Source organism: Cydia pomonella, chromosome 12, assembly GCF_033807575.1.
Source record: "Cydia pomonella isolate Wapato2018A chromosome 12, ilCydPomo1, whole genome shotgun sequence".
Taxonomy (NCBI): domain Eukaryota; kingdom Metazoa; phylum Arthropoda; class Insecta; order Lepidoptera; family Tortricidae; genus Cydia; species Cydia pomonella.
In genome coordinates, this window is record NC_084714.1 from 13,947,228 (window position 1) to 13,973,088 (window position 25,861).

A 25,861-nucleotide genomic window follows, 5' to 3' on the forward strand; every position below is an offset into this window, starting at 1 on the left:
TGTCAAAGTTGAAAGTGAGTTGAGTGTGAAGTTGTTAGTGTTGTGTTCCTGCCGGTGAGTAAGGTTGCCAGAGCTCAACGAGGGGAGGGAGGGTTGTTAGGGTCGGGAACACGCATGTAACTCCTCTGGAGTTGCAGGCGTACATAGGCTACGGAGACTGCTTACCATCAGGCGGGCCGTATGCATGTTCGCCACCGACGTAGTATAAAAAAAACGTCTCAATTAAAATGAAAATTAAATCTTTACAATCCATAGATTTTGTTAGTTTATCTAAACTACGTACGTAACGTACGTAAGCTAAGTACCTAATAAGTGTTAGTATTTACTAATTAACTTATACAACTAAAAAGGAACAAAACAACGTACAGGTCGCCCAGTCAAAACTACCAGGTGCCTCTATATTAGACAGTCGTAGCTTTCGGATAATACTAATAAACAAATAATAAATATTAAAGGACATCAATAAATAGTAATAAAGTAAAAAGGAGAAAACTGGTAATATGAACACGCAAACTATAACATATACATAAACCTATATACACCTTTATATAAAATACACATTATAAATACATATATGTATACATAATTTACATAAACATATAATATACATATAAATAAAAAGTACTCAGTTCTAACATCTGGAGTCTAATAACCACACCTTTTTCAACTTCTTGAGTGGGGCAACAGATTGCGATTTCCTTACGTCCACTGGTAGATCGTTCCACAGCCTAACTGATAGTGAGTAGGCAGTGAAAGATCTAGAGTACACACGCGACTTTTTCGGCGGAATGGCTAAAGTTAGACAAGACATTATTACACACAAGCACTAAGCTGCGTTGTGGGTACTCAGACAATAATATATATAATATATAAATATTTGAAAACATAGAAAACACCCAAGACACAGAAACAAATATCCGAACTCATCACACACTTAAATGCCCAGATCCATCGGCTTCATAGGTAGGATCAGTATCAATAGTGAAGTATGGGGATTTGTAAATGTATAAATAAATATTTCAATTAAACTTTCCATAGTTTGTTATATTTTTGACCGTAGATATTGTTATATTTACCCCAAGCCTTATGCCCACAAAATGCCTATCAAACCTTCAATTACAACTCAGTATAATAACTCCCCAAAAATATAAAATGTCACATTCTCCGTTTTAGGGTTGTCCCCTATTTTTTTTTCAATTTAAACCATTTGACAAGCGGCGCGTCGAACGCAGCTCCGGTCTTTCCGATGGCATACAATGGCAGTTTTCAATAAGATTGGTTACACTACACTAAGCAATGCAATCAATCAAAATTGCATCGATCTATACGGACGCAGGCCGCCCTACCCACGCCGGCCCATTAAACTTGCGTGCAACAAAAGCAGCTAAACAACCCAAATTTTAAAATGACCTTTCATGTACGAGTAACTTATTTGCTAGGAAACAAATATCTTATTAAGAAAAAAATGCATGATACCTATTGTGAGATACTTAAGGCACGGGTGTGTCTTATACTACGGACACGAGTTAATTGTTCCCATGACAAGTACTAATAAATAAACTATTAAACCAACAGAAGCAATGTGTGTAATTATGGAAATTAATTGTAAAAGCGCTCGCGTGCCCACACGAGCTTCTTCAAGCCAAGCAGAGCGTGAAATGCTTACAAAAACCTGACAATTACTCCTATCTCATAATTGTTCTTAATTGAAACATGTTATCATCAGTGTATCGTGTAATTTTATGATAGCCTCGTGGTCTTCCGACAGTTCTATAATTTAATAACCATGTGTTTCTACCGCTTGATAGCATGCTTCGTATTTAATTATTAAAAGTCAGTGTTTTTCTGTTTGAATTTTATTCCTTCGGGTCAGAAGCGAGGGTTTGTTTGAAAAAGGCGTACAAAAAACAAAGTGGGAAGTTCTCATTAATACTAATATAATTGTAAGGCTGTAATTTCTCCGCTCAGAACGACTTATTAGTGAATAATGAATGCATGAGGAACGCCTCCGATGTGTTTTGAAATATTTCTTCATTTGTCTAACAAGCGTTTCGTCGTTTTTAGCTTTTTAAAATTCTCCACGCTAATTATAGTTTGTGTTTGTAACAGATAAATACACATCGTTTATGTTGGAACAAACGGTTGGACTTCGTTAAAAATTAATATAGTTGATGTAGTAGCATGTCTTATATTAGCCGTTTGATAAAAGATTTCGATTTATCAACGATGCCTACTACTCACTTCTACAATACTTACAAATAAAAATTTTTGTAGCTTAATATTAGAATATTTTGCCAAACCTATATAAATTAAATTAATCAATATAAATTACCTTCTATCTATTCGTGCATAAACAGCGATTCAAAATGCTAAAACCGCAACTTACAACTTTTTGAAACAAAAGGACCATCGGCAGGTCCACAAAGTGATAATTAAGCCTCGCAGTTTCCCTGACCTGCCGCAACTTTCCCACGAGTTTTCCTCCTACCCTCCTAATTGTTGCCCTAACGAACCTTCAGTTAACCCTTCCGACATGCAAATCAACCCTTCACAGTTTGCCAGTTTTCGCGGCTTCATTGAATTAAAGCGAACATCGGCCAATAAGGAAAGGGTTGGGTTTATTTATTTGCTCGATGATTCTGGTTGTTTAATTAATGATCTTGCCCTTCTGAGGTTTGTTTAATTGCGGAGATTAGGGCTGGAAGGCTATGAGGTGATAATTGTTTTGTTTTGGGGAAGTAAATTATTTAATTGTTTTGTTGACACTGACTTTTATTTGTTAGGTAATCAAGCATACCTAATTATTATTGCACTAATTACCTACTTATTTATAACTGCAGCTGTAAATGCAGGTTAAATGACATTTGACCTGACCGAATTAATTGAAATATTAATTAATTATAATATAAGCTCACATCAGGAACAATCTTGTCTACATTTATAATACCTACCTATATAGTCCCTTAACTTTCTTAAATTAAACTTAGCGTAATTTTACATTTCCGAAACCGCCCAAACTTCACAACTCCTAAATCGCATCAACAGCAAAGTCTGTCCCCTCCTGAAGACCGCAAAAACCGAGTGGAGGAAAATCAAAGGAAAGTTAAATGAGCGAGTGTCCGCCCTCCGGCGTTAATTGCTTAATCGCCTCGTCGTGGGCGGGCTTAAGGCTCGCTAGAGGCCTCACGAGAAGACGCCGACACGATTTCTACATCAGACCTCTGAATCGTCTTACACATGCTTGTTGTGTTTTACTTCCAAATGCATCCTAAAAAAATCACACCAATATTTGTTATATTCTAGAAACAATTAATTTGAAATAATTATCAGTCTCGTAAGTACTTAATGAACGTACGCAATAGGTTGACAAAGTCGTGTCGTCAACGTCTCCCGGCCTGACTAAGCCAGCTTAATTGTCCGGACTGACCGCTTAGCCGAGCCCCGACTTCCTAGTAGGAAGTTCCTACAAGTCGGTAATCACAAGGCTGTTTAATTACCCACCTCGGACACCGAGAATTAATTCCGAGTTCACTTTGAGTACTTGTTTGCGAGGGGAGTCCCTCGGAGGTGTCGAGCGCTTTGATTGCTTTAATTTTTGTTTCTAATTGCGATTACAAGATTGTTTTAGGGAAGATAACTTTGTGCTTAGCGTACTAGTTTATGTTATTAATTTTTATGTTTATGTTTATTGTTTGTTGTTGTTTTGTTGTTTGTTTATGTTTATGTTAATTATTAGTTGACACTTAAATCAAAAAACGTATATTAATACGTTTTTTGATTTAAGTGTCGCGCAACGTATATTAATACGTTTTTTGATTTAAGTGTCAACTAAATCCCTTTTGTGGATATGTCAAGACAGATAAAGATATGTTGACGGTTGACGGAGTTTTCTAAAAGCACTATTTGGAAAATATTGTGAATATCACAACTTTAGGCATCTATCCGTACTTGTGTTACATCAGTGTGTCGATCAGTGAGTGTAATGGACATTCGAGTCAACGAGAAGCTAGTTACCCTTTACCCGATCACCTGAGTTCCGATTAATTAGTGGACACGCGACTGACGGAGGAGGAAGTCGTTACCGCTCGATCTTCTCAGGGACTACGGAGGAATCCACGCCCTGAGAAATGTCACGTCTCTCATCTAGAAGACTCTTCAAAGTCAAAATCATTAAATCGACTATAGTAAACAAAACTGATAAATAATCTGTTTGCGCAATCTAAGAAGGCAGATAGTAAGCGACTGTAAGTGGGTGATTTTAATCAAGCTAGAAAATGTCTTATAAATGAGAAAATTAAATTTAAAGAAACCCAGGCTAACAAGTCTCGATTACAAATTAAACAAGCCAAGTGTCAGCGGCGGTGATTTAAGGAGATGAGGAAGAATCTAATTACAACGACTCTTTCCGTGGCCTTCTTTAATTGAGAACTTTCCAGTGGCGCCGCGGCGGCCCCGCCGTGTTTGCATTTCCCCCTAATCGTAGCCCCGCGTCGATTACACTTTTTCACATTTTTTAATTTCGTTCGAGCTTTTAATTTTCTTCGCGCTCGCCTTTTCTTTTATAACGCCTCCGTCTTTCCGTTCGCCAGCGATATTTCTCACCGCCATTATGCGGGCCGTAATGAGATTTTCTTTCATTATGCTTAATCTCCCGATTAATTCAAATGTTAATCTCCTCTTTTCACGTAGCTTTTTTTACGAGTGAAACGCTACCGTGGCGAAACAGCGAGGCGTCGCTACCGTCTACGGATTTCGGGCGCGACATTTAAAATAATTAAGCGACGTGACTTTTAGGCCAGCGCTAGTTCCCAGTGGGCGAGCACGTCCGAGGAATAGGAGATCGGCCGGACCGATTAGGTCATCAATAATTTAATTCGCAACAAATTCAAAACGCCGGTCGGCCCCCAGATAGGTGCGTCGGGACGTGTCCGGAACGCCAATGGCGATTCTAGGACTGGGCAAATTGAAAACACCTCCGGCGCGGCTGTAAACACGTCACGTGATTTAGGTTTTAATCAAGTAGGGACGCGCCGCCCGGTCGTAATTGTGACAAATCCTCTGTTTGTCCGAAGGAACTTTTAACTCGCCGGCGAACCGGCCGTAACGGCTGTTCGCACGTGCCACTCCTACCGGGGAGACGGTTTTTTGTCGACACATGTGCTCGGTTCCACCCCCGGAGGCTTGATTAATTTTTAATATTTTTTCTTCCAGTTCACGTACGCAATTTTCACTTTACCACTTACACGGTGCACTTTGTTCCGAACGGGAGTGATCAAGTCACGTGCCTGCAGTAAAACTATTGACATTTTTGAAATCTTGCCGCTTAGTGTCGGATACGGGCCATTTTAATCAAAGTCCCATAGCAGTGTGACTAGTCACTAATTCCTATTACTAGTTATATGCGCTATTGATACAGATGTCTAAAAAAATTGGTTTTACTCATACCATTTAGGGTGTGACCGACGACCGGTCTGGCCTGCCTATGGAGCCGATGGTCCCGGGTTCGAATCCCGGTAAGAGCATTTATTTGTGTGATGAGCACAGATATTTGTTCCTGAGACATGGATGTTTTCTTTGTATTAAAGTAATTGTATATACAGTCGTCTGAGAACCCGCAACACAAGTCTTCTTGAGCTGATCGTGGGACTTAGTCAATTTGTGTAAGAATGTCCCTATAATATTTATTATAATTTTTACTATTATGTGGTTCTGTTCACCTGACCTATCTAAATGCTTAAAGTGTAACACAAGTTAAATAGCGTGTCACTAGTACATGCCATTGAGTGAGTTAAGGCGACGTTTAGCTCGCCCGCGCTCCTCCTACGGGCTCATTACCAATTAGCGACGATTAACACTGCAGTCGTCCTCGACGAGGTAATAAAGTTAACTCGTCCACAATCTGGCGACGTAGTCGAAGAGACCTGACATTCTGCACTAGACACTTTGACGAAAACCTATTACTAAAGACAGGATACTGAGAGGTGGGTTCCCGAAGGCGTGGTACGAAAAGCGAGTGGGTAAAAGGGTAACAAAATTCTATGTACTCAAAAGGTCATTCAGTTGTTTAAAAGATTTTATTTTGTTACTTTAAAGTAGGTTATCAAATTATCGTCATACGTTAGGTTAGGTCTAGGTGTACAGATGGTCTGATTTGTGAATTCTATGTGTATGTTACTTGATAAAATATATCAATTCTATCGTTATAACATAGCTCCAGGTGATTAGTAGACTTATAAGTAAACTTGTCCTCTAAGGAAAACCACATCTTTCCTCAAAATGGCGGTTTAACGATTTATGCTCGGAAAACACAATGTACTCACCCAAAGAAAAGGGGTGTCTTGCGTACTGTAAAAAGCTTCAAAAGAATCCTTTGTTGAACCTCGTTTAAACCTCATCTTTCAGCAAGACAAAGGTGAAAGTGAAATGAAAAGAACAACGATCTCCGTAATCTCAGATTTATGAAACTCACTTACGGGCAGACGTTAATCTATCAGCAGAGGAAATATCTTTAACAGCAGAATCTACGGAGCTATTAACAATTCTGTGGCCCTAGTGAAAAAGGGTACAAGTCTCTGGCAGCGCAGGTGTAAAGGGGTGTAAGTTCCACGTAACACTTATGCCCTTATACACCTAAACTGCCAGAGACTTGTACCCTTTTTCACTAGGGCCACAGAATTATAAACTGACTTTTGAGTCCAAGAGGATACATTCAACTTATTGCTTTAGCTTAGTTATTATTTATCCAATACCACAATAAACATACCCAGTGCAGATTGAATAGCGAAGGAAGGATTAAGGGACTCGCGATTTGATTGCTTGCCATGCCATGCCAATGCATGATAAAGCCAGTATGAAATAAAATATTACCTTTTTACCTTTTTTGGCAGGATTGCATTTTGCAGAGTCTCGGCGCCTCTGTCCTTATAAAAGCCGCTTGCTCTTTAAGTAATCTGTCGCAATTATCGCGTGGCGCATATCCCGATTAGACGGCGCGACGACAATTAGGGCAGCGGACACTCGTGTTAGCGCAATGAGGAAACGCCTAAACACCGCTCGTTGTGCCAAAACGACTGCTTCATTGACAGCCCAACATACAGCTGTCCAAAAATTTTATTTCCTTGTAGTTTAGGCTGCAGAGGTTGAGCACCCAAAAAACTAGATTTCTGCCGACTTTCCTATTTTCAAACAATTTATTACTTCATTGCATGCTCGAATAAATATATAGACATTAGCTGCGGCTTGCCTCGCTGGTGGCCTAGCGGTAAGAGCGTGCGACTTGCAATCCGGAGGTCGCGGGTTCAAACCCCAGTTCTTACCTATGAGTTTTTCGAAACTTATGTACGAAATATCATTTGAAATTTACCAGTCTCTTTTCGGCGAAGGAAAACATCGTGAACAAACCGGACTAATCCCAACAAGGCCTAGTTTACCCTCTGGGTTGGAAGGTCAGATGGCAGTCGCTTTCGTAAAAACTAGTGTCTACGCCAAATCTTGGGATTAGTTGTCAAGCGGACCCCAGGCCATGTGTTCTTGTCCCCATGAGCCATGGCAAAATGCCGGGACAACGCGAGGAAGAAGTTGCGACTTGCCTTCGGATTTCGCAGTCCATATTGGATGAAACTAAAAAAAAATATCTACTCACATATTGTAATACCTGATGATTCCGCACTCGTACGAAATAAATACTAGGTGTTAGTAAGGAGGTCTCTTACCGTTCGGGCTTTTACTTCAACTGGTGGCAAATATCAAATTATGTTATTCCGTAAATAAGTTACCAAAAGTCTATGCCATGCAAATAAGCACAAGCAAGGAATCGAAACCATGACCTACGGATTAAAACTAGCGCCCTTAAAAGCAGTCCACTGCCGGCACTACTCTTACGGTTGACTTTACGCCTGATTATTTTTTAAGCCTAATGGAAAAAACCACTAACGAAAACGAACGGTCAGCACACGCATCTACTCCCCTATTTATAAATCACATCCGCACTCTTTGTAAATTCACCTCCGTAACCGTAACCGACCCTCGTGGAGTTCAAAGAGTGTGCCGTCCGGGGCAATGTCCAAATTATAAATTCGCATTAGATCGGACGCGCACGGTTCGTTTACCATTTCATTTTGGTTCAATATCGCCACTCTACTTTGTTCCACACACTCCCTGCGGCCCCCACGCCCCCTCCAGCGCCTTAAGACGCCGGGAAATATCTGCGTTTTAAGCTATATTTCTTTCATCCCTCATTTTTGCAGTTCGTAGCAATCTGAAATCCAACACGTCCCCCGCAGGGCCCCCTCCTCCGGGGGGTTCCCCCTACGTATTCTTGTTCCCGGATAAAAAAAGCGATATCTATTTATAAAATGTACGCTTGTACGTAACGTGTGTGGACGAGGATTAGCGCATGTGTGCGTAGGCACGCGAGTGTACGTGGCCCGCTCATTTGCAAACCGTCTCCTGAGATGACGTCCTCCAGTTGGTTATCCCGTTCTTATTGCCCCCTTCTTTTCTTGATTGCTGTGTATGTGGAAAAGTTTGGAGCTCTTTCAGTGATGGAAATTGATTTTGTCGCGGAAACGAAAAAGTTATAATACGACTTACTTCCAAAGTGTTGTCATTAATACTTTTATTCTCATAACATAACGTCCGCGGGATCTTTTAAACGATGTTTCCGAAGAGAGAGTATAGAGTTGAGGAAATGCTTTCACCGAGTGTTTATTTTTGCAATGCTTGTAGTTCATTTTAAAGCTAAAGTATTTTCTGAAGCTATTTAAAAATTAAAAGTTGCTAGTGAGAGAGGACGGTGTCGGGAGGGAAACTATTCTAAATAAGTAATCTGAGAGTGGAGGCGGGCGGCACTCGGCGGCTGGCGCAGTAGCCGCGCTCACGTATGAACGTAATTATAAAAATTGAAGGCAACTCGAGTCGCTCCTTAGATCTCTCCCTCGCTCCCGCGGCGTCGTGCATTTTTTCGTACATATTAAACTCCCTCCCCGCGCCCGAGCCACTTCGCCCCGCGACTCCTCTTTTTAATCGATTTTCCCGACACAAGGGGTGAGTCCTCTGGGGTGAATGTAATTTTTTATGCGTTTTTTTCCGACGGAGGAGACGGCCGCCGGAGGTGCCATTACGCCACGGCTTGCTGAGAATATTTTAATTATAAGGCATTAGCGCGTTTTATGATAGCACTCTCGCCAGAATTTATAAACGATCGGGTCTTAAAGTAATTAAATATTTGAACGCGGTGAGATTTCCCGAGCAGCTAGGGAAGTGGGATAATACTCCAGCCACTCGAGCATTAATATGATGAATAGAAAATTCGATGAAATCATTGCCTAATGGCCGTTAGGATTGCCGCGGGAGTGAAATTGAGTTTTTTTTTTGCATTTTAACGTTACAGCGCAATCTGCACTAACTTATTTTGATTGCATTATAAGGAAGAAAGTTATTGGATTTATATGGTTTTAAAACTTTTTGATTAACATAATTTAATAACACCGAGTTTTTACTTTTTATCTTGCTATGTGCTCGCTCTGCTATGTAACATAAGATCAAACAAAAGACAAAGATTAATCAAACAAACTGTAAACTTAATGTAACTTCTGCTGACTTATGAAAGTCAGCAGAAGTTACAACTTATCTACACGAATTTCAATAGATATACAGAATCGCATATAAGTAGGTACATGCTGATTCAATAGCACAAATGTTTTTGAACAACTTCAAAGTGTCCCGGCCACCCGCTGATTGATGGTGACCGTCCCTCTGCAACTGGCCAGAGGCGATTATCGCTTTAGATAGCGTGACACATCGTTTGCTCGCCGATTGTTTTTGTTACAACCTAATTCTATCCGATTCCAAGGATATGGATTTAATCTTTAACATAAAAATTGACTTTACAAAACAGTTTTAAATGCCATTAAAATTACAAACTGAAATAGATATCATATATTATAGAAAATTTATTATATTATATTAATTTATCACTATAGAAAAAGTCACCAAATAATTTGATTTGTTCCCTAGTTGCCGTTAAAATTATTTACTATCATACGATCATATGTCATACGATCTTCAAGGCCGCACCAGTAACGTCACCAGCAAGAGTAATGCAGCTGTATTTTCCACCCGAATATCACCTTCACTTGTTTAACAGGTGTTCCTATGAGAATCACACTATCTACAGAAGTTCTAGCAACTGTATCAAACAAAAAACTAAACGTATCAAAAGTTTACTAAATACAAACTACTTGTAGTTTAAACAGAAACACGCATCTTTCGTGTAATAAGCACATAACATCGTGTCTTAATTCGATTACTGCGGTAAGTAAACGCGGACAAAGCGGATTCGAGTACTTACTACCTACTTACTCTGGTGGCGGCACAAAGCGCCGACACCTAAGGCTTCGTGTTAAGACGCACTGGCAAGGGTTACATGACGGGTCAATATCAACCCACATGCCTTTTGTAGTTTCTATGCTAGTCAGGAGCAACGAAAATAGGGCAGTGTGCATTGCAAATTAATACAAAGTGCCCTTATTTGCTATTCCGTAAAACCATAAACATTTATTTTAATTCATAATTTAACTTTCGATGAACAATACTTTGTATTTTATGTATATTTTTTTAGATTAACTATGCTGAGAGAGCGTAAATAGATAAGAGCCGGTAATTCTAATACATAACTTATTACATAGGTATATTCAAGAAGTCAGCCTATGATTGTATGTACCTGATACGTATTTTACCACCGTGGACTTTGCTTTTACTCTAAATAATAGCGCTGAAGCTATTTTGTAAATATGCATAGTGTACAATGACAAGATCGTTGACCTAAGATTTATTTTCAATTTGATTTGAAGAAGCTCGTATTGAAATTTCATCATGCCGTTACACTCGTCTTTATGGAGATGAGACCGGGAGACAGATACTTGCAATTATGTGTATTCACCAAACCAGAGACTTTGAAACTATGTTGTGAAATATATACCTACTCTACATTGTATAAGTAGTATATAATTCAAAGGGGATTGATACGAGTGTCGTACATGATGCCTACTCAGGATGACTAAATATCAATATCACATCTAGGTTAACACAACAAAATCGATCCATCAATTTTAGGGATAAGGAAGGAAGGAAGCAAGGAGGAAGGAACGATAAAGAGCACGTTTTCGCTATATGTGTCGATACACCTATGTGTGTCGATACACACTTAAAACTGAAAAATTTGTCACTTTTTATTATTTCGTCTACAAACCACTTGAAACATACGCGTCATTATGGTCCCACCAATCTCGATTTACCGTTCCAATGTCTACGATAAGTCGAAAGCTTAAATCTCCAGTATATTTGATACCTCAAAGCAGAGGTCTCCAAACTACAGCCTGTGGGCCCCGCGACATCAGTAAAAGTTAAGGTTCGGCCAGAAATATTTTGTTTAATTTGAATGCAAAGCAATAAAAACTCTACCGTGCATTCAGAATTTTCCAAATGACCATCAGATATGGCTAAGGTTAACGCTGGCCTTATTCCACTAACATTCGCTCTAAGTCGAAGCTCCGTTAGCCTAATTGCTCGGCCGATGGGCGGGCGACAGTGATGCGCTGTCACTCGCTGTCCACTCTACTACGCTTACGGAATACGCTGTTCGATGCTGAGATCGATTCGGTGATAGAAATTCATAGTAACTAGATCAAAACCATACGTTGGATACGTATATACTTGACATACCTACAGAAAGAGATAATCAAATGTGAAGTATTGTAATAATTATTAATGATGTATGCGAAACTTGCTGCAAGTATTTGTATTTTATCAGCAAGATTTGGAATTTATCAATTTTGTGCAAAGAAACTAGAAAATAAAATTTAAAGTGAGTCTATATTTATTGAGGAAACATTTCTACCTAATCGCTTCAAATCTCTGTCCTTTAGATGTCGCTCAGTCTCTTATTTCGTCCTGTCTAATTACGATCCATCACTGACTGACTGGTATCACTTCGAACTGCCCTTTAGATAGTGGATACCTTTAATCAACGTGGAATAAATGTTTATTTACCATTTAATACAAATAAACTACATTCTCCAAATGCCATGTTATTGAAGAAAAGAAGTACCCGTACTTTATAGAAACTAGTTAAATATTATAATTGATTATAGCCTACAGCTCCGAAGTCAGTAGAAGCCCTGAACAATGCGTCTTCTAGTCCAATAATAGCGTTCTTAATGAGATGTAAATGAGCAGAGAAACGCCGTCGCCAGCGCGTTATAATAACGCGTAACGACCTACAAGTCCGGATTAAGAAGCCCTTTGACTTAAACCTGGCTACCAAAGAAACTGACCAATCCACGCGCTTTCCCAACAATGCAAAATGAACTCTAAAATCAACGTAGTAAAATTCAATCTTGAAGTTTGAATTACGTTCCTTGGATGCGATGTGTGGTCGTTTTAGTATCACAATAGTGTGGCTATTTTGTAACTAATTGGCAGAAAGGGTTGCGAATTAACGTCAGGGCCGCGGCGTGTTGTGGCAGCCGGCTTTGTGCTCCTTAAATACTTCGTTTATAGGTTTCAATTATACAATCATGCAGATAGGATAGGTGAATGCGTTTGTTTGAAGCAAATAACCTTAATCAACAAGACTAGAGGATCTAAAGGTTTGTCTTTCTATATAAATGAATATGGTTCATTTTCCATCTAGTTGACTTTCTAGCCCAGCCAGACAGCCATACGTCAACCCTATTAACGTGGTGGAACATTTGGCCATTTACGGCGATCATTAGCATATCGATCCATGACATGCGTATGAGCAACGCCCGCTGCTGGTCTCATTACCAAGCCCACGATCCACCAATCGGAGCGGGCGATTGTTAACAGCCTGATTGAAAGCTATGCTCCGTTTCGCACGACATTATTCAAGCAGATTCCCGCATGAGATTAGGCCGGGATCGCGTCGGTGCAGAGATAAGTATAACTTAGGAGTCTGTAGAGGCAGTTCAAGCTATGATCGCATAAAGCTCGGTTATAAAGTCCAAATTTACTTCCTGGTGACAATTATTTACGTCTTCTTTGCATGGTTGTACAAAATCATAACAATTATTATCTATCAAGTATATACAAGGTAACTTATCCCAACGTAATATGAAAATAAATGTTGTTTTTCTTATTTCATCTTCGCTTCTTACGCAACCAACGGCACTATAACTGTTTTAAAAATTTGACTGTGAACATTATTCGTGTCGATTGAATCGAATCTTTTGTTCGCTTACTTCAAAGGTGTCTATTCCTATAAGTTAATATGTAGCCGAGGGGCCCTGAATCTTTTAAAATAAATTTCATCTAGCTGCTTCATTATACAGTTCGCACTAGCGATATAAGGCCTGGTACCTTTTAACCAAAGAAAATAGGAGGGAAACTGGAGCGAGTAGCTGTATCAGTGCACAATCGCTCTTGTGGCATGGCCCTTACTTTGAGGCTGCTATGTATTATGCATTCGCGAATATAGCCGGCATAAAGCAGCGTCCGAATCAATTACAGCGCGGGGCTCGTTAGAAACGCATCACGCATGTAAAATAACCTGCGCGAGCGACTTTCTTGATCCTGGAACAATGGAGAGCCCAAATTGGGTGGTGATAGTGTCTTTTTGGTCCGGTTTATATCTATGACAGCTGGTGCGAGTATTGTTCACAACTAGTTTAAATTGCTGTGTTTTGTTTAAATAGTTTACACTTTGTGTTTATTTTCTTAAAAGAAACATTTGTTGGGAGGTACATACATAGTTAACTTACGGCGTTTTAAACGTACAATTTGTAAAGGCATTCGTAGCGACGATGACCCTCACTGTAAGAGGCTTAACCCCTTCGCAGCCGCGTCTGAGAGCTCGCGAGAAGGCGTTATATGTGTCGATACTTAACCCTATAGACACCTGGCTTATTTATAGCCGTATTGCGAGCTATTTACACTGTGTCAAGTAGCATATATTTTATTTAAAGATGCAAAATCCCATTTTGTCTTAAATGAATAGCAATTTTTATTGATACTTTATCTTACCTATCTATTTATTTAGTAAAAACCAAAAAACAAGGTGACTAACGTAAAGTTTCTTTTGTTACAGGTGGCAACCCTAGCACCCCGCAACCTCAGCCACAGCCGCAGGGTCTGATCGTGGAGACAGGCAACGGTGCCAGCGTGCTCCAGCTGCCGGCCACCACGCTCGAGCAGATCCGCCACATCGCCTCTGACCCTGGAGCATCGACCTTGCGCCTCCCACCGCCCGCGCCTGAGCCACCTGCCGGAGCTCGCGAACTCGACTTCGATCTCTGCTACGTGTGCAAGCACTGCAAAGTAGCCTTTCCCTCACCCGGGCCGCTGCAAGCGCATCAAGCTCGCTCGTGCTACGCGGGCCGCGAGAACGCGCGCGGTGTAATCAGAGTCGTCCAGCCCGCGCTTGAATGCCGCGCCTGCCCTGGGGAACGCTTTCGCACAGGGGTAGACTTCCGTCGACATGCGGAGACAGAAGCGCATTTAAGGAACGCAGCGCCACCTCCACCCCCTCCCGCCGAACCTTTGACGCACGAGATGGAGGACGTGGTAAACCAGATCACGCTGTTGGCCGCGCGCGCCGCGCAGGATGCCTCATCTCCAAAGGATTCCAACGCCAACTTCTGCGCGCCTAGCCCCCGCTTTCCCCCGCCCGGCGAACTACCCCTTGCCAGCGCCGGACACTAATCCTAATCTGACGAAATGTATAGTTACTATCCTAGAGCCCCTCGCTCTCTCCGTTGTCCGACAACGCAGCAGTTCACTATTAGCTCTTAACGCTTCTTTTCGTTGATGAATGTAGCCGCAGAAGCGGCACTTTCCTAATGAAACATTTAAGCTTTTAGTTTAAGTATTAGGTTAATCACGAGCCGACCGTCGTCCCGTTTTAGAATCTAGTCGGCGGGCTGCGCCGACGGCCGGCGTTTAGTCGGCGGGTCGACGGCGCCGACGCCGCGCGCCGCGCACTGGGAGGCGGCCGCGGCGAGCGCCGCGCGGCCGCGTATCGCGTGCGCACTCATATCATACGTTAGACAGGTTTTATTATATACGTTTATCGTGACAGCACGCGACCGCGGCCGCGTCGGCGCCTTCTCTTCTTTAACATCAACTCCCAGGAAAGCAAGTTCCTATCTTTATGGCATATAATATTATCGATATTGATAATTACGATTTAATTATTGTTTAAAGCTATGTAATACATACATATAATCGTTCTAATTTTAGGCATAGATACGTTCTCGTAAGAAGTTCCTGACGCATCGTAAATGTATGAAGATATATATAGTGATATACGTATATGATTTTTTAAAACATGAAGCGAAGTTAGGTACGTATGTTAAGCAGTAGAGCGGTGGCGGCCCCGCGCGGTCCCAGCTCGCCGGGCGCGCCTGTACGCGGGCTCGCCGCGCGTTACCTTTCGATGAAAGTGATGTCTGTACAGGCCAGGCCACGGCCGCGCCCGAGCAGCCCGCGGGGGCGCGACACCGCGTAGGCTTATTGGTAACGGTTAATTATAATTATTATCGTAGCAAACTTTTCCAAAACGAACGAACTCGAAACTCGGGCTGCGCGCCAGCGCTCAGCCTACCTCGCAAACAAGTGAGTTTATTTTGGAACTAAGTGTGATTCTTGAATTTTTATTGATATAGTAATGATTATTAGTAGTGGCGTAAGTGAGTCCAAGGGCATGGAGGTACATGCGGCGCGGCGCCGGCGACGCGGCCCTCTCGCATGTACATTCATCACTTTACAGTGTGCGTGGAGTCCCTTATATTTTCGATGGCACAGATCAAGTTATTTGAAATATTTTACATATTTACATTTTATCTAGTGGAGTTTACTACAATATTTTATCTACGAGTGAATCCTACTACAACATTGATTTGTTTTTTAGTAAAGTGCAATGTTTTATTCCACCGGTTACCGGAGGTCCTTGTTATCCTATAGGTATGTGTGCAATGACTGCGCGTGCGTCGTCTCCGCCTTCGTTCCGCTCGTCGCTCTGTTCGCTACTGGAGTTACACCAATGTTTTCATTGAAAGTATTATTCTACACTCAATTTTGAGCAAATTGTAGCGAAGAGCGAGCCCCAGTAGCTTAGTAACGCAGACAATATCCTTGGAGATACGGGGAAATGCTACTACTTTTATTCGTTGAGCAGTATACGACTCGTATTAAAATTCCTCTCGACGAAAATTATGCAAATTAAAACTTTTGACAACTTATTAAAAGTGGGCATGCTGAATATGTTTTAAATATTGCCTCAAATCGAATTCCATACGAGTTAAACGGCTGCAATTATATTTCGGGAGCCCCGAAAGCACCATCGCGTCTAGTCGGAAGCGGAGACGACGCGCCCGCGAGTTGACGCGAAGGCGCGCGTTACTACAACATATTATTTTATTTGGTGCGTTGAGTACATGAGTTAAGACTAAGTATTACGAGCGACTGCTCGCGCGGTAGTTGTTGAAGTTGTGTTCGCCCGCGCTCCGCGCCGCGTCGCGCCGCGCCGCGCCGCGCCGGGCCGCTCTAGGTTCCCTAAGAGTTTTATTTGGATCGGTTTTGTAATCGGAAGTATGTAAGTTTGAGTTAGCGTAGGTGGACAAGTCGGTAGTGCGATTGTGTCTCCGCGGACGTCAGCCCGCGGAATGAATCATGGTTCCTATGTATATTTCAATATTATCGCATCTAGAGTTTCACTATACTTTCCGAATACAAATTTTAATATTTAAGATTAATTCGGATTAGTCTGTTGTATCTGCTGCAGAGTGCCCACGGCCATGTTATTTGTTTATTTGTATAGGATACTTCTCTTTGTTTTATCATTTGTATAAATGTAACCTCAGTGTACCTTGATATTAATTATTATATTTTTTGTTATTCTATAAACATGAAGGTGTGTAGACTGTCCTAATCCTATAGGTAATGTTGGTTACGAATAAGTTTACGATCGTAAAAAGGTAGCACTTGTGTCTATCATAGTTCCTAATACTGTGTAAACGAGAACTTATTTTAAAAATTCTTTACTAGTGAAATATACCGTTCCTACTATTTTAATCTAACGAAAAATGTTATACTGATCCAAATGAATAAATCATTTTCAAATTGTAATATTTTATTGATGCTTCGAAATGTCAATTTGTTCTTAATTTGTTGAATGGTGTGATTTGGTAGCAAATGTCACTTCTCCGAGAAATATTGTTTAGCTAATTTCGTAGCGTTTAGTTTCTTGTACCGCATGGCTGCGCGTAGGCCTCTACGCGCTACGCGCTACGACCGCCGTAGCCACAACAGATAACGAATACATTGTCAAGTGTAAATGGTAAAAATAAACTCAAAGTTAGTTTATCAGACGCCGGAGTTTTATTTTACTATCCTTCAAATAACTGTTTAGGACTTAATATTTATGCAAAATCATACGAGTATATTACGAGCGTAGTTCTTAAACTGGCTCAAGTACTCATAGGGAGCATTTTCCTCGTATTAGAATACATTCACAAGCGCAGGAGGGTAACTTAACAAGGAACAAGCATTTGATAAAAGGGATATCGTTAGAGAAACAACTAGGTACCTGAATTGGTAATTTAAGTGCCTCGGGTTTATTTTTAATGACTCTGTGGATACTATTTTTAAACAATATTGGGCAAAGCTATGTACATAATAATTAGTTTGGTAAGAGTCGATCGCTTGTCAGTGGAACATAAGCAGAGAGAATCATGCCGTCTGTCCCATAAGGAGGCATGAGCATAGTTTTGTTTAATCTACTGTTTTGACAAAATTGGTTTTCCAGACTATTTGTGATTATAACTTTTAACAAAAAGTAACTAATAAAAAAGTATGACATAATTTTACGTATTTTAGCAGCAGTTCCGTTCCACTACATATCGTAATCGGAAATAAACTACACGATTTACAACCGTCTTCGAGAAATCGGCGACTGTAATTTGTAACTACTGCAAGCATAATATGTTGTGTAAATAAACCTATATCTAGTCATATATTTAAAATAAGATCCCAATTAATCGAGAACCTCCTCACTCAAAAATTCAGATAAAAAAAAAACATCGTGATATTAAGGTGATATTAATTGACCTATTTTGCCACTTTTTGTTATTTCTAGTCAAGAACGCGAGCCCTTTTCATCCTTATAGGACAAAAAAGGGTCCCAAAATTTCCATACATTTTTTCAAACTTTTCTTTTTGTAACCGCTACACAAAGTTTATGAGGAAATGATAACACAATAGGAAAAAAAACTGGAACATTTTTTTTATCCCATTAGGATCAAATGTGCTTGTAATTCTGAGTTGAAATAACATAAAATTAATAAATATACAAAATTCATGAAAGTGGATTTTTTTACAGAAACGATCAAATACGTTTAAAACGATAACATTTCTTAATATAAAAGACATAAAAGACAAAATGGCGTCTCGGAAATTCCTGACTCTGCACGATGAACGACAAACGTAAGTACCAGTAAGTATTTATACATATACAGTGTGTAAATCTAATACGGGCGATAAATTAAACCAGACATAGAACACATTTGTGTAATCATTAATTAAGATGTTTTTTTTAAGTTACACTTAACTGTGACCCCATAATTAATTTTTGAAAATTTTATCAGCAGCAATGTACTGTAAACATGGTTGCGTTACCACTGTTACCAGAATATCGATACGCATTTACAAACTTACCTAATACTCGTATCTGCAGGAACAAACACTTGTTAGTATTACACTGCGTTTAATGTTTTAGGGTTATTTTGGTAGACAGAATGCCTAGGCATGTTAAAGATATTAAATGTTATTTATTTATCATTTTTATCAACAAAGAACTGACTTCATCTACCTTATGTCATTTTAATCAGTCACGATAACAGTACTTGACGTGATGTTTCCTAATACTGAGAATAGACATACTTTAGCACCTTTTTTGAAAATGCATTTCATATTAATAGGTACTTATTTTAATACTAGAAAGATAATTATTTTCATATCATTTAGTATTTCATTTGTCTGATATTGTTATACCAGATGATGGGAAATACGCCCGCCTGATAATTGTATTATTACCTAAATTGATTTACATCAATCTACATTGTTTGAAAACGTGACAAACTCTTTGGTAAAGTTAAATGGTTTTTATTTTATTTCAACTTTGATTTGTCAATGTCAGTCATTCAATACAGAAGTAATCGTAAGTTATAAAAATGCCTCGTTTAACAACTTTCACTGCTCCCGAATTAATTGACATGATTTTAATTTACGGTGAAGCATTACAAAATGGTAATCGAGCGTTAGCACAGCGTGTACAGAGAGCGATTCCCTGATCGAATTGTGCCAAGAAACGCTCGAGTAGTTGTAAACGCGATACAGCGAGTTCGCGAAGGTTTGCCCGCGACTGGAAGGGTGGAGGGAGCAGCTATTCGCCACCATCCAGTTCCATTACAAGACCGAATCCTCCGCCATTTTGCACTTGACCCTGAGAGTAGTAGAGGAAGGAGATAGAAGAAGAACTGAGAAACAAGATAACTGAAGCTTTTCAGAAACTCAGAGATACCATCAATCGTAGCCGATAACATAGGTTTCCCGGTATGTAGAAAAAATGTAAAGTATATAATAAAATAACACTGGAGTTAAAACAAACCGCGAGCGACGAATATTTTAATAAAAAACTTACATCTAAACTGGTGTCTGATGCGTGCTATTCTATCGATGCCTTTTTCGAGACCTAACACTGTGCCACGTGAATAAAACTATGTATAAATATATAAAAAAAGCGGCCAAGTGCGAGTTGGACTCGCGCATGAAGGGTTCCGTACCATTTATGACGTATTAAAAAAAATCTACTTACTAGATCTTGTTCAACACTTTACCACTTTGGACACACATTTTACCACTTTGGAAGTGTCTCTCGCGCAAACTATTCAGTTTAGAAAAAAAAATATATTAGAAACCTCAATATCATTTTTGAAGACCTATCCGTAGATACCCCACACGTATGGGTTTGATGAAAAAAAAAATATTTTTATTTTATGACTTATTAAAAAAACTACTTACTAGATCTCGTTCAAACCAATTTTCAGTGGAAGTTTGCATGGTAATGTATATCATATATTTTTTTTAGATTTTTCATTCTGTTATTTTAGAAGTTACAGGGGGGGGACACACATTTTTTCACTTTAGAAGTGTCTCTCGCGCAAACTATTCAGTTTAGAAAAAAATGATATTAGGAACCTAAATATCATTTTTGAAGACCTATCCATAGATACCCCACACGTATGGGTTTGATGAAATTTTTGGATTTTTTTTTAATTTTATGACGTATTAAAAAAAAACTTCTTACTAGATCTCGTTCAAACCAATTTTCGGTGGAAGTTTGCATGATCATGTTTGCATTGTATATCATATATTTTTTGTAATTTTTTCATTCTGTTATTTTAGAAGTTACGGGGGGGGGGGCACACACATTTTACCACTTTGGAAGTGTCTCTCGCGCAAAATATTCATTTTAGATAAAAATGATATTAGAAACCTCAATATCATTTTTGAAGACCTATCCATAGATACCCCACACGTATGGGTTTGATGAAAAAAGATTTTTTGAGTTTCAGTTCTAAGTATGGGGAACCCCAAAAAATTATTGTTTTTTTTCTATTTTTGTGTGAACATCTTAATGCGGTTCATAGAATACATCCACTTACTAAGTTTGAACAGTATAGCTCTTATAGTTTCGGAAAAAAGTGGCTGTGACACAATCGGACAGACAGACGGACATGACGAATCTATAAGGGTTCCGTTTTTTGCCATTTGGCTACGGAACCCTGAAAAACAACTGGTTCGCTAACTCAGCCTTGCCTTTCAACTATATGTATGCAAGTTATGCAACATAAATTATAATAAGCACAATGTACCTGACATGTAAAATTTTATTTTACCATTAAAATATTGAATTTAATTGAATTGAATGCTTCGTAGAGGCAAAACAACAACGTGTCGTGATTAGCGTTGAATGGGTTAAGAAAATAATAGACAAATATAACCTTACAGGGTAGTAATTTATGACATTTATTCTTAACAATATAATCTTATTGTAGCCCTTTATAGAATATAATCTTATTTAACCCTTTATAGAACTTAACAATATAATCTTATTGTAGCCCTTTATAGAACAAACCATCAACGGGAACAACGAAAGTTGACGACATATAACTGGCGCCTATTCGCCATACAGTTTGAGTTTTTTATTTATTTATCATAAAGGTACATAACATTGTGGCATCACTTTATTCCTCGCCAAACTGCGATCGCAGTTTATTGGCGAGATATTGTAGTTGAGTGTTTGAGAGTTCGGTGTAAAATATACGAGTATAGTTCGTCTCATCCACGATGACGCATAGATTTATCAACTATAACCTTTAATTGCATGAAGAATACGATTCAAGGCACACGTCGTCGTGAATGACGCGATATTATAATTCGCCAACTATGAGCCCTGGAGCGGTATTCTGATGTAATAAGTAAAAACTCAGTTTATCTGCTGAAAAATTGTTTGTTTCTTTAACAACAGCATTGATAAAAGTTCTCCTTTAAATTAGTATAGCTTCCTTCTTGACATAAATAAACATATAAATGTTATAGGACATTCTTATACACATTGACTACTCGTAAGTCCCACGATAAAGCTCAAAAAGGCTTGTGTTGTGGGTACTAAGACAACGATACGAGTATATGAAATATATAAATACTTAATACACAGAAAACACCCATGTCTCAGGAAATATCTTTGCTCATCACACAAAAAAATGCCCTTACCGGGATTCGAACCCAGGACCATCGGCTTCATAGGCAGGGTCACTACCCACTAGGCCAGACCGGTCGTCTTAACTTTATTACTCTTGAGAATTTTTAGTTAAGTGTCCCACTGGTGTGCAAAGGCCTCTCCTTGTTTTCTCCACTCGACCCTGTCATTAGCAATTTTGAATAGAATGCGTTCAAGTCGTCCCGCCATCTCTTTTTTGGTCCTGCCCCGTCTATGGTGTTCTGTGGCCCCACTCAGTTACCATTTTGGCCCACCTTTCCGGGTGCATGCGGCAGATGTTATTAAACATTAAATTACAAAAACAATATCATAAACCCAAATAAACTCTCCAGGTGAATTGCAGACCCGGTCAACGTCAGAGAGCTATCTACATATGTCTATCTCACTCTACTACTTAAATGTGTCTGAAAAAAATGGTTCAGGTTTTGATCTTGTTATGGTATAACCTTGATGATCACTCGCACTTTTTGACTAAGGTGTAGTGTTTGTGAAGTTAGGGCTTGTAGAGTTAGACGCTTGGCTCTACAAGAGATCTGATAACTTTTTGACAGTGCGAGCCTTATGGTTTCGTCTTGGCAACATTTTACATGAAAGTGTTTTTGATGGGATTTCACTTCTTTTTGTGAGGTGATTTCCTATCTAAAATCCCCATACAAACTTCAACCCCTTTTTCTCCCTTAACGCCCTTTTCCTCCCCCTTTTCACTATCGCGGGGTGATTTTCGGGTTTAAAATTATTATTTATCCTTCCCCATAACAAAAACTATGTACATACCAAAGTTCCACTAAATTAGTTCAGTGATTATTGATTCCCCATACAAAATTCCACCCCCCTTCTCACCCCCTTAGTGTTTGATTTTTTTTTTTGTTGTTTGTGTACTAATACTATGCTACATACGAAATTTCAGCTTCCTAGGACTTCGGTTAGTACCGTAAGGGTTTTGGGTGAGTGAGTGAGTCAGTGACGAAATCGGAATTTTTAGATATGAATAAAATCTAAATTATGAAAAGCTATGCAGTTGAAATTTTTTATGCTTAATAAGTCCACTATTGACATTATATCCCGAGAATTTAAAAAATATCTGGTATAACCCAAATCCAAATTATAAGGGTTCAAAACAACGACGAAGCGCTTCGAGAACAGGTAGGTAATAGTGCCCTTGCGCTTCGCTTTGCGACGTCTTGGTAACGTGCTTCACAACACGCCGCCATTCTTCTCTGTTGCCTGCCTTCCTGGCACTTTTATGTCTCAACCCATCCACTGCAGCTTTAAACTGGTCCGTCTAAGTATCTCATTGGTGGTCCATCTCATTTTAAGACGCAAACGTTTAGTACTTTTTGGGATATTGATTGATTACTATATGCATGGCAATGTCGACGGTCAAACACGAAGACTGTACAAGAGAAGATGGTAGTCGGCTCAGTGTAAATGCATATGATGCGATTATGTTTAACTGCAATGTTAAGAAATTGCCGCAACGAAAGTGCGAAACTATAGTATTTTTCAAACTCGAAGGGTAGAGTGACACATGTCAAAAAGCCATTATAGGGTTGTGACAATGCAAATTAGAAAGGATTTTTACGACACACGATTAAATCTGCAAAGGGCATATAATCGATTTTATTGGTGATTATTTATATTTTTAATAACAATAGGGTTGTTTCCAATTTTTTGAAACGCTCGTATTACGTTCTATATTAACTAAAAGTTGCCCTAAAATTCAACTTTTATACCAAAAACGGCTTTAAATATGTTAAATAAACAAAATATATTTTGGCAGATGCTTTCGCGCCCAAAACGCTGTTTGAAAATTGTGTGACGTCACAGTTTACGGTTTGACACATAACTACATACGCACGTAGAAAATACGAATTGTCAACTGACGTTTGTCATTTGTTGTTTATCGCCTAACTGTCACCAGTGTCAATCCGAGAGTTGTGACGTCATCAGAATCTTCAATGACGTTTCGAGTTTGGTCACGTGACGTGTGCCAAAAGTTATTTTAAATTCTATATTTACAAAAATATGGTCATTCTCATTACAGGTCCCCTAAAAGTAGTTTAACATTTTCTTATAATCCAAAAGAATTTATTGGGATACAATTCTGCCCTAAAATTTGTAGATGGAAACAACCCTATTTGACACGAGCGGAATCGATTCTGTCGACTCTAGTAAAGCCAAACTCTATTGCAATTGAGTTCTGTTTTACATAATGAAACTCAACGATATTAAAATTCACCTTTTTATTTTTATAATATAATATTACGAGTATATATTATGATGATTTGTGTCTGATACAATGAGATACACTAAGCTACGTAGATATGTATGTATTTTTCCTATTAGGATTCAAGTTATTTTTGTTAAAAAAGGATTGGTCTGCAACGTCACTGGCATGGAATGAAAAAAAACAAATATCACCGTACCCTTCGCGTTTGAAAAACACTATAATTGGCAAAAATTGGTTTAAATACATTCACTGCCAGCGACTCACTAGGTGAGTTCTCTGTTTGGTTGTTTAAACTAAAAGGTTTCTTTTACATTTTTGATTAACACAGTTTGAAATTAAATGTGGAGATACATATGATGAAATAATTATTGAAACAGCGAAAAGCAATCAAAGTAGATAAATAGGTAAATAATAAATTATGTACTGACATTTAGAGGTAGATACAGTCCGTAAGGTTGCGTCGCTTATAAATGATAACACCTCATATTTTAAGTTCCATCGCCGTAACTCCTAACCTGCAGAGCCAACATTTACACAACTTATGCAAAAAGAGGCAACATAAAGTAAACATTATTACGCCAAGCCTGGAAAATGAGTCTTTCGGGGGCAAGCCAGTCGTAAAACAAAATCTTCAAACAGCCCCAAACACGGTCTCTAATCAGGCCGTGTTTGAAGAGAAAAGTAAAAAACAACCCTTAGTTCGATTGGCGGCACTGTCACACGGATGCAAAGGGGATCTCACTAAGTTATTGATTATATCGGAATAAGTCGCGAGGGGGAACCCCACCGCCTCGAGGAGGTAAAGGATACATCAGCCGCATTATTTTACATATATGAAACATAGTTGCAGTGAGGAATTTAGGAGTGTGGGCGATGGAGGACCGTAGCTATGTACGGAAGGGGTCCGGGCTCAGATGCAGGGTAATCTTTTCTTTTGTTGATTTATGTTAATGCTTCCTAGATAGTTATAATTGATGGATATCCTGGGTCATTTTTTCATGTTTACCAACCACTTTTGTGTATTTATCGATGATTTAATTATCTGATTTCTACATAGAATAATAGTTGGTTCTTGCAGTCAAAATTACAAAACTGTGTACAACTGTAAGTCTTTTACTGCAGACTGTAATAAGGGTTTACTACAACAGCCGTAAAAACCAACCTGTTAAACGAATAATTCAATAGAGAAAAAAAGAAAATTTAGCGAACATAGCTTTGGGAGGGCTACTTTATATCCATTTGTGTTGCAAATCGAAGGATCCGGACATAAACAAGGCGGCGGCGAATTAGTAGAGGCGTAGTGCTAACTCCGCTATTTATAAGGGCACAATTGCTTCAGAAAAGCTCTGCTTCGCAAGAGATGAGAACATATGAGGGGGCGGGGCGGCGGGGTCTCCACCCTTTACGCATTCACGCCAAATCCTTAACGCGCGATTTAAAAAAGAAAACTAACGGCGGGTGGCGAGCGGGGAGAGCGATTGAGATGGAAATGCCGATTGTCCCGATCGGGCTTGCGCCGGTGCACTCGTCGCCGATTCGACAGCGTCCCCGATACAGGATTTCAGTTAAGATAAACGTCTAAAGTAACTAGAATTGTCAAATTTGATTTGCCATGAAAACACAAGTTGAACAAAAAGCTTAACGTTACAATAAGTGACTGCCATCAGACAGGCAATAGGCATAGGCCTGCTTTTAAGTAATTGTGGTATTAGGTAAATCTGAGGTATCATAGCATCTGCATAAGTTTAAATGGTACTTATGTAGTAGGTAGG

The 25,861-nt window shown here is 39.3% G+C and overlaps 1 protein-coding gene across 4 annotated transcripts in view; it reads left to right on the forward strand.

Annotated features, from left to right (window-relative positions):
• LOC133523661 (zinc finger homeobox protein 4) overlaps window positions 1–17,387 on the forward strand; it is a 151,297-nt gene extending 133,910 nt beyond the window's left edge. For 2 of the 4 annotated variants that reach the window (XM_061859337.1, XM_061859338.1), the window contains exon 5: window positions 14,108–17,387. In XM_061859337.1, coding sequence (XP_061715321.1) covers window positions 14,108–14,721 — 614 coding nt within the window. In that variant the 3' untranslated portion in view covers window positions 14,722–17,387. The remainder of the gene's footprint in view (window positions 1–14,107) is intronic. The other 2 variants (XM_061859339.1, XM_061859340.1) reach the window with 2 other exon arrangements.
• The last annotated feature ends 8,474 nt before the right edge of the window (window positions 17,388–25,861 follow it).